The sequence below is a fragment of the Ostrea edulis genome, chromosome 3, assembly GCF_947568905.1.
Source record: "Ostrea edulis chromosome 3, xbOstEdul1.1, whole genome shotgun sequence".
In the NCBI taxonomy this organism is placed as follows: domain Eukaryota; kingdom Metazoa; phylum Mollusca; class Bivalvia; order Ostreida; family Ostreidae; genus Ostrea; species Ostrea edulis.
Window position 1 is genome coordinate 78,844,244 of NC_079166.1, and position 13,077 is coordinate 78,857,320.

At 34.2% G+C, this 13,077-nt stretch overlaps 2 protein-coding genes across 4 annotated transcripts in view; one reads left to right on the forward strand and one right to left on the reverse strand.

Moving 5' to 3' along the window:
• Positions 1–13,077, forward strand: part of LOC125676208 (uncharacterized) — a 441,312-nt gene that overhangs the window by 373,995 nt on the left and 54,240 nt on the right. The window lies entirely within an intron of this gene.
• On the reverse strand, positions 1,480–12,754 carry LOC125677481 (uncharacterized). Of its 2 annotated transcripts, XM_056159105.1 has the most exons (7): positions 10,677–12,754; positions 10,302–10,361; positions 9,624–9,744; positions 7,187–7,943; positions 5,071–6,152; positions 3,965–4,048; positions 1,480–2,497 (listed from the first exon to the last, which is right to left on the reverse strand). In XM_056159105.1, exons 5-7 carry the CDS (start codon positions 5,761–5,763, stop codon positions 1,949–1,951), a joined length of 1,326 nt encoding a protein of 441 aa, XP_056015080.1. In that variant the 5' UTR covers positions 5,764–6,152; positions 7,187–7,943; positions 9,624–9,744; positions 10,302–10,361; positions 10,677–12,754; the 3' UTR covers positions 1,480–1,948. The 2 variants fall into 2 exon arrangements, with proteins under 2 accessions (XP_056015080.1, XP_048771517.2); XM_048915560.2 differs by lacking the exons at positions 10,302–10,361; positions 10,677–12,754 and having other exon boundaries at positions 9,624–9,791.

Consider the following 13,077-nt stretch of genomic DNA (forward strand, 5'->3'; position numbering starts at 1 on the left):
TACCAGAGCAATTACAGATCCTTTAAACAAGCTATTTTGCTTTCTAAATCATCACTTCAATGGAGACCAAAGCCTTAGTGAACTTTGTGTTAACCATTCAGCAAAATAAAATATCAATATTTTACTTCACTGACTGGCAAAGACAATTAAAAAAGGAAATAAAGAATTGCGCACGCGTCTGCATATGCTTGTGCGTGTCCTCCCAAGCGCAAATATCACATTTTCTTTTAACAAGTCTGTCATTACCATTACATAAATCAAAATACTATATTATCTAACACAATGGTAAATGGAGCCAAACATGTTAAGAGGGTGTCCATTGTGAAATCAGGCAGAGGTCGGCACAAGCTATCTCTCAGATTTTCATGAAACTTTGTGTACAGGTTCCTACTGACCCCAATATTGAATTTGCCAAATAAAAAGTTTCTATCATGTTTCGTTTTGGTTTAACATGAAATAATTACTCTAAAATCATTTTTCGGTGCAAAAAGGTCACGAAATATTGAGAAAAAGTGCAAAGTTTGAATAGCTCTAAAATATCATGTAATCAAGAAATAGAGAAAAGCAATATTTTTTATGTTAGATATACACTATATGCAATAACTAAGAGGGTTTTTGTGTGCATGTTCATCCAATGAATGAATTTATTAATGGTTAAAGTTCCACATATTTCCTATCAATATATTCTACAAGATAATTATCAAATTTTAAGATTTCATAAAACCCAATACAATGTCACCAAAGAAATAAATTCTGTACACCCACAAAGTTGAAGAGGTGTATTTTAAGTTACAAAAATAAATTCAGTGGGAAAAACAACGTTTGATAAAAAAAAGTTGAATTGAAATCTCAAAATTTTCAATTAGTGCAAAAAGGTCAACAACTTTAATAAAGGTCGATTATCTACATAAATTGTAAAAAATATAAAGTAGATATAACCAATCAATGATTAAAAGATTAAAATTCATGACAAAATTAGAACCTATAAAAATTCAGTATTAAATTTCAATTTTTATATACAATGTACATTGTATGTAACAAAGGCAAAACAATGCTTAGGTAAATCAGTCTATAAAATTCTATAATATTGATTAGTTTTGGGTCATTTCTGTACATAGGATTTATTATTAATCATTAATCATTAATCATCACACACTAATGAGCACACACATAATATCAGTAAAGAAATTACACAACACAAAGAATCCTAGGCTATATAAATTCACTCACACTACCAATTTATTAGCATTTGTCTTTATTCCTGATACTTGTTTTGGTTTGCAAAGAAAGAGCTAGCATGCATACATGCTACTGACACTTGTTTAAAACAAACTTGTTGTTCCAGAAATTATGAAAATTGATGGAATTTATATATGATATGTAGATACAAATCATATACTAAGTACTATGGATATAGTATGGAGTCTTATTTGCCCCCCCCCCCCCCCCCCCGCGCTCTCATTTTGTGTATTATGCCCAGTATATAAGGAAGGGTAACATCATAAACTTTGAACATTACAAGAAATTTGAATTCTTGAAAATTTCATAATTTTTTCTAATTAAATCCAGAATTGGCAAATTTAATAATACATACTCCTAAATGTGTGCGAGGAATCGCTCACAAAATGAAAATACTTGCCACCATATAACTGAAAAATTGTTGAGTGTGGCGGAAAACATCAATCAATCAATCATTTATTTTCCTGTTGTTAAAATGAATGCAAAAACTCTTGATCAACAGACTGCATTTCACATATATGAATCATTTCGTCATATTTAAAAGTACTCCATACAATAAGGAATCTAAAGTATATATCAACTGATGTTTGTATTTCTGTACTAATATGTAGTTTGATGCATTACTTGGGACTATTATATTCTACATGCAAATTGACTTTGTTAGCTTATTTTCATTTTCTTGACATGCAATTTCATAAATAATGTCATTCTAGTCTTCATCAGTCTCTTCTTTAGGTTCAACAACAAAATTAGATTTTTTGTCAAATCTACAAAACAGTCCCTGGACTTGCTGGGAACTCAACCATTCCTCTGGTGAAAATGTTCTGCTTCCATCCTCATCTCTTGCTGTTCTTAATTTCTTTGAAGCCTCTGTTGGTGTATATTTACGCCCTGTCCTTTCTCCTTCTTTGAAGAGTTGAGCAACAAAGTCCTTAACCTTCTTATTGAACCGTTTACTGATTCTTTTGCCTTTGAGAGCCCAGCCCTTCACTAAACTTCTCTGGGCACATGCATTTTCTATTTCACTAAGAGAGGGATGCTTGGTGACTTTCTCTTTGATGCCAACACATTTCCTGGTCCACAGAATTTTCACATGGTCAGATGATGTCATATTGTGGTTGCCGATGTCTTGATGGATGTTATAGTCTTTTAGAGAAGTAAATGCAACACCACATTCACCACATGTGTATTCATCTACCACGTCTGTGACTTCATCCTCAACATCCATCACTTCATTTACCACATGTATAGAAGCTTCCTGGATGAAATATAAATATCAAATTATTTTGTTTTATGATACATTACATCTATACACCAGGCTTTGTAGTATCAAGTAACTAAGAACAATTCCAATATTAGTGATGAAGACAAGACCTGTTTTCTTGTGTATAAAATGTACACATCACTAATCATAATTTTTTTCATATCTTCATTTTTTGCATAGATAACAGAAGTGTTCATTATTTTAACAGGTTTTGGCTGTAATATGAATTTAGGCCACTATTAAAAAATTGTTTGTTGGGCGTTAGCCGCCTGACCCTCTCTAAAGGTCGCCGACCCAAAAAAAAATTATTGGTCCAACAGCGATGGTTTTTTTTTTTTGGTTATTGTCGGGTGCGGAACAGAACCGAGTTTGAGTCGGATTTTAGCCGTCCGAGTCAGTAAAGCGCTTCACATTCACCTTGATTCGCTTCAAGCGCTTCCTTGATGGTTTGTTTCAAAATGTCCGACCTGAAGAGGACAAAATCGTACGCAACTTTATGCGTAAATATAGAGTTTAAAAACTCAAAGGAACGAAGCAAAGCCAATAGACTGCTTGAGTTTGACACGGATTCAACTGCGGCTGACGAACGTAGACACAACATAGAGCACATGTCGAAGTACATATCTGATAAATTTATTTTCTCAAACCAAGCCATTATAACAGATTCTATGCTAGTTGGAACCCCCAGGTTACACAATGCTTGCAGTGCCTGGTTAATAGTTCATGTAGAAATGCATCTAACATTTATTTCAAAGCTTTTCTTAGAATTTGAAAAAAGATACAAAATCCATATTGTTTTCAATGTTTTAGACTGCTACTTTACATTTTATACCCAAGAAATACTTTGAAATAAAATCCACTCATCATGCTTTTATGTTACTGAGCAGTACTTATATATTTCATTTAGAAATTTCAAATCTACATAAAACAGTTGTCACACTAGTTCCATGTGTCGGACATGTTCAATGGAATATATAACACTGCATGCCTACTAGCATAAAGCAGAGGATGACTAAGAACTAAAGGGTGCATACACACTGAACAACACAAAAGTGCAAAGCAAAACTAATTCTTATTTATAAAGTGGTGCAAAGTGGTGTACTGATGAATAGTGATGTTATATACAAAAGCAGATATATAAATATGATAGAGCTGAATATGATAAGGCTGGCACATATGTACATTTAAAAGCATATTTAATAAATGACAAAGAACTTAGCTAATGAAAAGATATAATATAGCAAACAAAATATACAGATATATGTAGACGATGTACAAAAAATTCCAGCAGCACTGACGTATGTGGGAGAACAATATTTAATGCACGAAAAAAAATTAATCCTGACCAACAAAAAAAGCCTACCTACCTACCTACCCATCATCAAAGGGGTAGGGTAGGCAAACGCCCAACAAACAATTTGTTAATAGTGGCCTTATCCTATGTGTACATGTACTTCATACCTCCTGATTTGGGAGAGTTTCTTTGAACTTTCTTTTCCTTTGGCAAGTGTTACCCCTTTTTGTCACCATTGGATGCTCCAAAATCTGTAATTTTACAAGAATGACAGTAAAACTGATGGATGCTCCCCTAACTGCTTCTATCGAATGAACTACTTAATAAGAAGGATGACTTACACAATGATCAATAACTGTTAAAATACTGTGGATTGATTGATTGTATCTTGCTTAACGTTTCTCTCGAGAATTTTTCACTCATATGTAGACGTCACCAAGACCGGTGAACTGTCACTACCCGTTTTAACGACTTAGGTTTGTCGCGGCCGGGATTCGAACACCGGCCTTCTGCATGCGGGGTGAACGCTCTAACCTCTTGGCCACCGCGGCGGTTGAAAAAAAAATACTGTGGAAGCCAAGGATTTATATATATATATAATGCATATGTTGTGTGACCTGGACCTTTACTAAATGACTTTGATTAACCTTTGTCTGAAAGTCATTTGCCTATTATTTTATTTGTGTGTAATAATATCAATACTTGTTCAAAAATTTGCAATAAGGAAGTTTTTCCTGATTTAAGGTATGTTCTGATCTCTGTTTTCTTGAGAGCAATTGTACATGCAAGACAATGATATAATTATATTCTGTAGTAAAGAACAGATTGCTACAAACTCTAAAAGAAAATGACTACGTCCATAAAGTTAAAAAAAAACCATGTGAAACGAAAATATCAATAACTTCCTTGAATGTTAGAGAATCTCAATAAAATCAATAAAAATGACAAGTGCACAACTTCATTATATATATAATATATACACAAAGTATGAATCAAATCTGTTCATTGGTTTCTGAACATTGACAATACCCCTTCAAAATGGAAAAAAATATCCATAATTTTTTTTAAAAATCTCAATCAAAGTAGCAGGTGCACATTCAACATCATTATTCATATAAGATGTACATATCAGCTCATTAGTATTAAAGATATTCTGGACCAATTATGTTTACAGACAGACAGACAAACTGAGGGACAAGGTGATTCCAGTATACTTCATTTGGAATGGGACTTGATTATGTCATCTTAAATCATTTGCATGATATAAACTTACTGTAAGATTTGTGTCTCCTTGAGAGGTAGATGATAAACTGTTATAAGAAACGAATTTTCCCTCTCCAATACCATATCCAAGCCACATTCGTATACCAGTGTCTTCAAATTTGAAGTTATTAAACATGTTGATGCCTGGAATAGAGCATTTTTTCACATTCTGATGATCGAAATTGACTTCAGCCGTGTACACATGTGAATCTTGAATGCCACCGTAACTCTCGAGGACAATTTTCAACTCCTCAGCAGTGGTTATATCATGCCCTTCATTGCCAAAGCGTTTTGCATGAATTTTCATAGGAGCTGTGCGTCTGTCACATATGTCTTTGCCACTTTGTGCCTCACTAAAGTCATATCGACAAATGTTAATTCCTGTTCTTTCGGATATGCCATGGATGGATGCTATCAGTGGACTACAATGGTAACAAGCAGCATTATCACTTCTGAGATAAACTTTTGTTATTTTGTCGTTCTGTATTTTGATGCAATGAAGAACGTTCTCCAGAATTGAAGCTACTGCAAACCAGCCTTGCGGTATGCTATTGAACAGATGTACGTAACAGTCAGTACTTATCTGACTTCTTTCATTTCTAGATAGTACAACACTCACATGCCAGTTGATGCCCTTTTTCCCATAAAAATCAGTTTGCTTTTCGCGGTCTATCCATGGTAGAAATTTCATGGCCCAGTCCATTACAACAAGGGCTTGATCCTCTTCCAAGTTTTCTAATACTGATGTTTTTGCTGTTTCCTGATTAACTGTTCTCAAAATATGTTGTTTCCACTGTAGAATATTTTCTTTACATATTTGAAAGTCATGAATAAACTCTCTTCTTATTTCATTGGTGAAATACTGTCCACTCACAATGATTTGTTCAATATCATCAATAGCTGCATGGATATCTGAACAGAACTTGCAGCTTTCATCATGTTCATGAGGACATGTCTTTGAAAGATTGGTGAAGTTCTCATGACTTAACGAGTATTGTATGCAATGGTCTGGAATGTGGAGCACTCTTCAACATGCCATCGGTAATCATATGAGAGATATCGCTTTTCAGTGTGCAATCTAGACTCGATATCCTGAAAAATAGGGGGAAATTTTAGCTATTGAAGAAAAGACATAAAGGTAAATTTTAGAAACAAGAGATACTGTGAGCAATGCTTACCCCAATCTCCCAAAGGGTGTTGTTAACAGGTATAAATTGCCTCTTACCTGAGTGTTAGAAAACAAGAGGCCCATAGGTCACATCGCTCACCTGAGTCACCTTGGCCCATATCTGAAGACTTTCCATATATATTTGCATGTAAAACCTTAGTCCCTATTATGGCCCCAACATACCCCTGGAGGCCATGATATTTGCAAACTTGAATCTACACTATGTCAGAAAGCTTTCATGTAAATGTCAACTTCTTTGGCCTAATGGTTCTTGAGAAGAAGATTTTTAAAGAATTTCCCTATATTTGGGGGCCTACAGACGGATAGACAGACAAAACAACCCAATTCCAGTAATCCCCCCCAACTTTGTTATAGGGGGTATAAAAAGTAATGTTATAAATATTTTCATTCCAAGTTTCTTACCCATAAACAAGAATATTACAAAAACTGATGGATTCTCCACGAAATACTTCTAACCAATGACCTATTTCATATGAGGAATGACTGTTCACATATATATATGTATGTTCAGTGATGTTGACCTTTACAAAATGACTTTGAGTGACCTTTGTATCAAAGTCATCCCCCAATTACTTATTTATGTGACATGATCAATACAGGTTCAAAAAACATTTTCAATAAGGCACTTTTTCCTCATATATAAGGTATATGTTCTGAGTGACCTTGACTTTTCCAAAATGACCTTGAGAGACATTGGTCCAAAAGATGAATAACTGTTGAAATAATGTTAAAATGAATAGGAATACATGGTCACCTATGAAATATGAAAGTTCTATTTCTCTAAAGTTACGTTCAAGATTAATAGTTTTGTACAGAAAAAGTTCAACATCAGGAGGTCAAATTTGGGTACCATTGGAAAGGTTTCATCATAAGTACACTTGTACACTGTACAAGTATTTCTAAATATTTCTATTTAAAATGCATTGAATTTATGTACCTTAAATACATTTTCTCTTGTATTTGGACTGTATGCAACCATATTTTCTGATAACTGCACCAGTTTGTCAAATGCTGTCATGCCATCTGCTGTAGTATTGTCCAATCCAAACAGGCTTTTCCTCTGGCTTGCTGCACACTGTTTTAAGATGTGGTAAAGACTTGATCTCTTCAGTGCATGAAAATTGACTTCCGCACAATATGCAAGGTATGAGGATATTATTCTGCTACCAATCACAGTTCTTACTACATCGGGAATGTGTACTTTTTGGCCACTTGACAGTTTTAAGATTCTTTCTCCAAAAGCTACATCTTGGATAAATTGTGGTTGGGAAATGAAACTGATGAAATGTTGAACTTTGTCTGTGGGGAGTTTTGATGAGAATGAAGAAGTTGAATCAAGCTGGTCAGTTCTATTCACCATGGCATACTTCCTAGCAGAGTCTATCTTGTGCTTTGTTAATCCGGGTATAGCAGTAAGTGTTTCTTTTGAATAGTGGTTCACAAAGAGTGATAAAATTTGTCGCTTTAGAAATGGAGATCCTGCTTCTTGATATGCTGCAACCATAGAGTTGAAGTAGTGGTCATCATTATCTTTGTCAGCTGTAAATTGTTTTCGAGAAATATCTGTCAACAAAATTTCGGATTGAAGGGGAGCTATTAGTTCTGTAATGTTTTTCATTATGTCACAAGTCTTCTGTCTGTAATAGTTTCGTGTTCTTTCTGATGCATCTTCCCATCTTGTACTCAGCTGAGATCTACAAACAAAATGTTGTGTAAATAAACAAGAATATTAGTAAAACTCATATCCATCACTCTGTCACTCAATGTCATAGATTTGAGTTTGTCCGGTCTCTAACTTTCATACTACCTGGTTGTCAAGGGGGTGTGTCCCCATACCTGAGCAAGGTTTAAGTTCAAGACAAATAGATCAACAACACCCTCCCCCCCTTTGACTTTAGTTGCTTGCAAATTATCAGATATGACTAGCTGACTACTGATGATCCTGAATTTATTGAGAAAAGATTTTTCCTACACATTTCCACGTAAAATATATTGAATAAACTTGAATCTACTCTATGTCAGGACACCTGAGTTTACTCAGGTGACCTATTGCAATTGGTTTTCGTCCGTCGTGCATTAACAATTGAACATTTTTAACTTCTTCTTAATAACTACCAGTCCAATTCTTTTGAAATTTGGTATGAAGCATCATTGGGACAAGGGGAACATAAATTGTAAATTTCAGGATTCCTGCACCCCTGGGGCCCTAGGGGTGGGGCAAAAACTGCCCAAAGTTGACCAATTTTCAAAAATCTCCTTCTCAAGAACCACACACATGTAAGAAAAACTAAATGCATAGTGATGTAGAGCAGGAAGGCCTCTACCAAAATTGTAAATATCATGATCAACGGGGTAGGGATTCTGACCCAGGGTGGGGCCAGACTTGTTATATAGTGTTTATGTGTAAAACACTTAAATAACATTTTCTTTACTGCTTTTGATACTAAATTGAAACTAAATGGATAGAGCAGGTAGTCTTACCAAAATTGTAAATTTGATTTTCCACAGAGTAAGGATTTTGACCCCAGGGTGGGGTCAAACTTTGTATATATAGTATTTATTTGTAAGTTTGCTGATACTGTATAAAATCTGAATGTATACTAAGGAATAGCAGAAAGGATGTACAAAAAATGGTGAATTTCACAACCTAGGGTTATGACTTAAGGATGAGTCCAAATTAGTCATATATTTTGATGTTTTAATTTTGATGCACGTATTATTTAAAGCCTTTCATCAGTGTATGCACTTTTGAGGGCAGTGAAGTTTTAAGAACACATTTTGTTTTATACTGTTGCTGAACATTAGAATTTAGCTTAGATATACAGAACAGGAATTTTTTTCTAGATTTCATAGCCCATGGAAGTAGTAATACTTTTTCACTAGTATTCAGGTGACCGATAAGGCCTGTGGGCCTCTTGTTTAGAAATAAATATCTAATCTGTGGACCTCTTGTTCCTTTATATATGCTTGCAAATCTTTGACGCCCCAATTATGGTCGCACCCTAACCCCAGTGTCAGTGATTTGAACAAATTTGAATTTACCCAATATCAGAAAACTTTCATGTAAGTTTCAACTTTTCTGGCCTAGTGGTTCTTGAGAAGAACATTTTCAAAGAACTCACAATATATTTGCCTTTTCGTGATTATGTCCCCTTTGAAGGGGCATGGCCCTTTATTTGAACATGAATCTCCTTCAAGCCATAGATTTTGATTTGTGCCAAGTTCGATTGACATTGTCTCAGTGGTTCTGGGGAAATGAAAATGTTAATGACAATGATAAGAACTCCAACAACATACGCCAAACAAATTATGATTTAAGCTTTTAGCTCAGGTGAGCTAAAAGAAACCTGTATATTCATAGATTCAAAGCTTACCTTAGCGGGGATATTCTGTCATCTGATATTTGACGAATTACATGATTGACTCTCTCTAAGGCAGACATCTCTGGTTCCCATTCATCTAGACTGCTCAGTGTTTGGGATCCCAAATCGGAAGCTAAAATGTAATTATATTATACAATAAGAATTTATTCAAACAGCATCCAGTCCAATTTAAACCATCACCTCTGATCTATAGATGCATTGATCATGCATTGATAATTGTGTATAAATGTACATGCAAGTATTTGCATGAAGTAATCATTGTTGTGATTGGCATGGTGGCATCACATGAAAGTTTACAATGAAGGTCCTATGGTAAAAATGTTACTTATCAAAGGAACACACATCTCTATAATTATTGTGTCATTTCTAATGTTAACATTAATTAATTTTTATAATGTATATGCAATTATGGTTGTGAAATCATAACTTTAGTTGCATTTCGTTAGGACTTGTCACAAGGAATACATATACATACATGTTTATAAATATGATAAATAATATTTTAAAAATATATATAGATATATATGAAATGTAGAAGTACTAGTCCTATCATCATGTATTTCAAAATTTACATTTATGAATTATGACAATACAACAAGGTCAGCCGAGCCATGGTCTGAATTTACAAATGATTTAAAATCTATGATTGAAAGATAAAAGTATACTCACTGCTACAGTCAGAGAATTGGCTTGCAGTAAGAGTAATTTGACTATCATTATTTTCCATGTCTGTAATAAAATGGGTGTTTTGATAAAATCATAGCATCAAAATTTAATATTCCAACATGAAAAGAACAATTTCATTATCATTAATAGTTAAACCAATGATGATTTCATGTTTGCACAGTACTTAGCATTTTAGTTAATCAACAGCATCAATACTTAGAAATATTTCATTAACAAGCTTTAGTATATTTACTACACTAATAAGCTTTGGTGTTTGCATGCATACATATCATGATAAGATTTTGTGTCGTGTTAAACAATCTGGAATTCAAATGAGATTAGCCATCACACTTTTGACATGGCAAACCTTTATCTTACCAGGCTTTGCAGCTTCCATTGAGGACAGAGGGGTAGAAATTTGAGCTGCGACACTTGTAGAACCCTCAACCCCAGCTAAAAATGAAAAGACAAACTAATAATGACTTGCATATGTATGCATATCAAATGATAATGCCTACTACCATGATCACTTTGCAGATTCAAAAGGGAATAACTCAGCTATGATTGTTTAAAATCCAGTGTTAGAACACTTGAGCTATAAGTTTAAAACTGAGGCCAGTAGGAGTATAAAAGGAAATGGGTAGAGCCAAATTTTGAAACTGTAAATTTTCCTGACATGTTCAGCAAGGGAGTGGTCTGACTTTGAAATTTACTGCTATACCATGTGCCATCTGTATGTAAAATTTGGCATGGCCAACACTAACATGATCTTCAATCTCTGACATAATAATTCAGTAAAATCTTTGGGATATAGAATTTAATGTGTGTAAACATTTTAAGTAATCACTTCCAAATTCCCCACTTTCTATAAATTTGGAAGATGACCAAAATGGATTTTGAAATGATATATTTTACATGCTTTTTAAAAATTGTGGCAGTACTTTAATATTTTTATACATCTAAGCATAGGCATACAACCAATAATAATAACATGTTCATGTTTCCCAGTGACATATAATCCATTTAACGTGATTAGACAAAGAAAAAGGTAATCATGCATTTAGTAGTAACACTGTACACAAATCAACCTTTAACAGCTCCAAGTCATTATAGTATATATATTTTGGTGATTCTTATAATGGTCACACAATATTTAATTATATGAATAAATATAATAATTTTTATACATACAGTGCTTACATGTACATAGCTTGCAGGACAAAAAAAAAACATTTACAGAAAACATTTCCTAAAAGCTTATCACTCATATCTATTTTATTATTTTTTACCTTCTTCATCTTGTCCGCATAGGATTTCATTGTTTCTTGATTCAACGATTTAGAGGTGTTGTGTTCTGCAGGTTTTACAAATTCCTACATTGAAAAAAAACAAACAAACAATTATTTTCAAACAAAAACTAATTTTATCAAATGAATTGTTGGCATTGATCCATAATGAGAATTTATATCAAAATTGTCAAACAACCAAAGACAAAATTATCTAAGAAAAAGATCAGAGAAAATTCGACATTGATATATTACCACTTCCAACGGGAACAACTTCTTGAAATAGGTAAAATATTTCCCTAGACACGCTGAAGTTCACAGCTCTGTCTGGTTTACATTTTCCTTTATGTAATGGATAACAGCATTTGATGGTGCGTTGCCTCCAGTAAATCCCCAAAGAATCACGATGACATTGGCATACTAGTAAAAGTCGTCTGCACAATCGCTCTACATCAAAATACCCCGATCTGTAGAGCAGGAGGTCAATCTCGGTTGAATTGTAAGGCGTTCCAACTTTCAGATATCTTAAATGCCCGCTTATATCTTTAGAACAACTAGTAAGGGGTGTTAAGTCCCCAAAACAAGGACCACTGCCAGAGAAACTGCACTTTTCCATCACCTGTCAGCCATCTTTTTTTACCCACGAAACCTTGATGAGATCCGGGCTGAATATTTATATTTTGACCATATAATTAAAAAAAGATTTAAACGTTTACATTTTGTATAAATCATATTGAAATAAGGTAGATGTATTCTAAATAAATATTCTTTTCTGCAAAAATTGCATTTTATGCAAGGTTTGGGTCATTTTATTTTTTTACGCAAAGGGAGGTAACTCAAATTACTCGCTCATCGGCTACTTTTGTCGGTAAACACTCAGCAGTAACATGGTTTCCCAGCAATTTTATTGTTTCATCTTAATTATTGAGATATTTTCTTTAAATAGTGACTATACTTTGTATACAAATTTTATTGTATTGGGTTTTATTTAATTTTCCAAAGTGGTCGTTTTCTATAGATTATATAGGCTCCTCAGAGAAATGAAATGGGCCAAGTTTTGGCCCTTAACAATGTTTTTCACGAAATTTACTTTACATACGATAAAATTGGTGTATGATCTTCACTTTTATTGAGTATAATTCAAATTGTGGAGAATAGCATGTGCCAGCCTTATTATAGCGACTGCCTGATATCTCCGTGGACGGCCTCTTAAACTCGTACCATAAGACATCGTCTTCATGCTAGCGGGGAGGATGGCATCAACGTGCATTTTCATATTCATCGACCGTATGGCCTGTGTTTTCGTTCGTTGGGCACTCTGATTTGGTATCATCCGCCTCCTCTGTACAAACTGCGTCGTCGTCTTTCTCAGTCTCCCGAAACAGAACTTGCGGCTTACCAAGGCTACCACAGTTTACTTCGTACAGAAGGTCAGATATCTGGCGTAATATCTCAAACGGACACCTCCAGTAGCTAGTCAGCTTCGAAGAGTT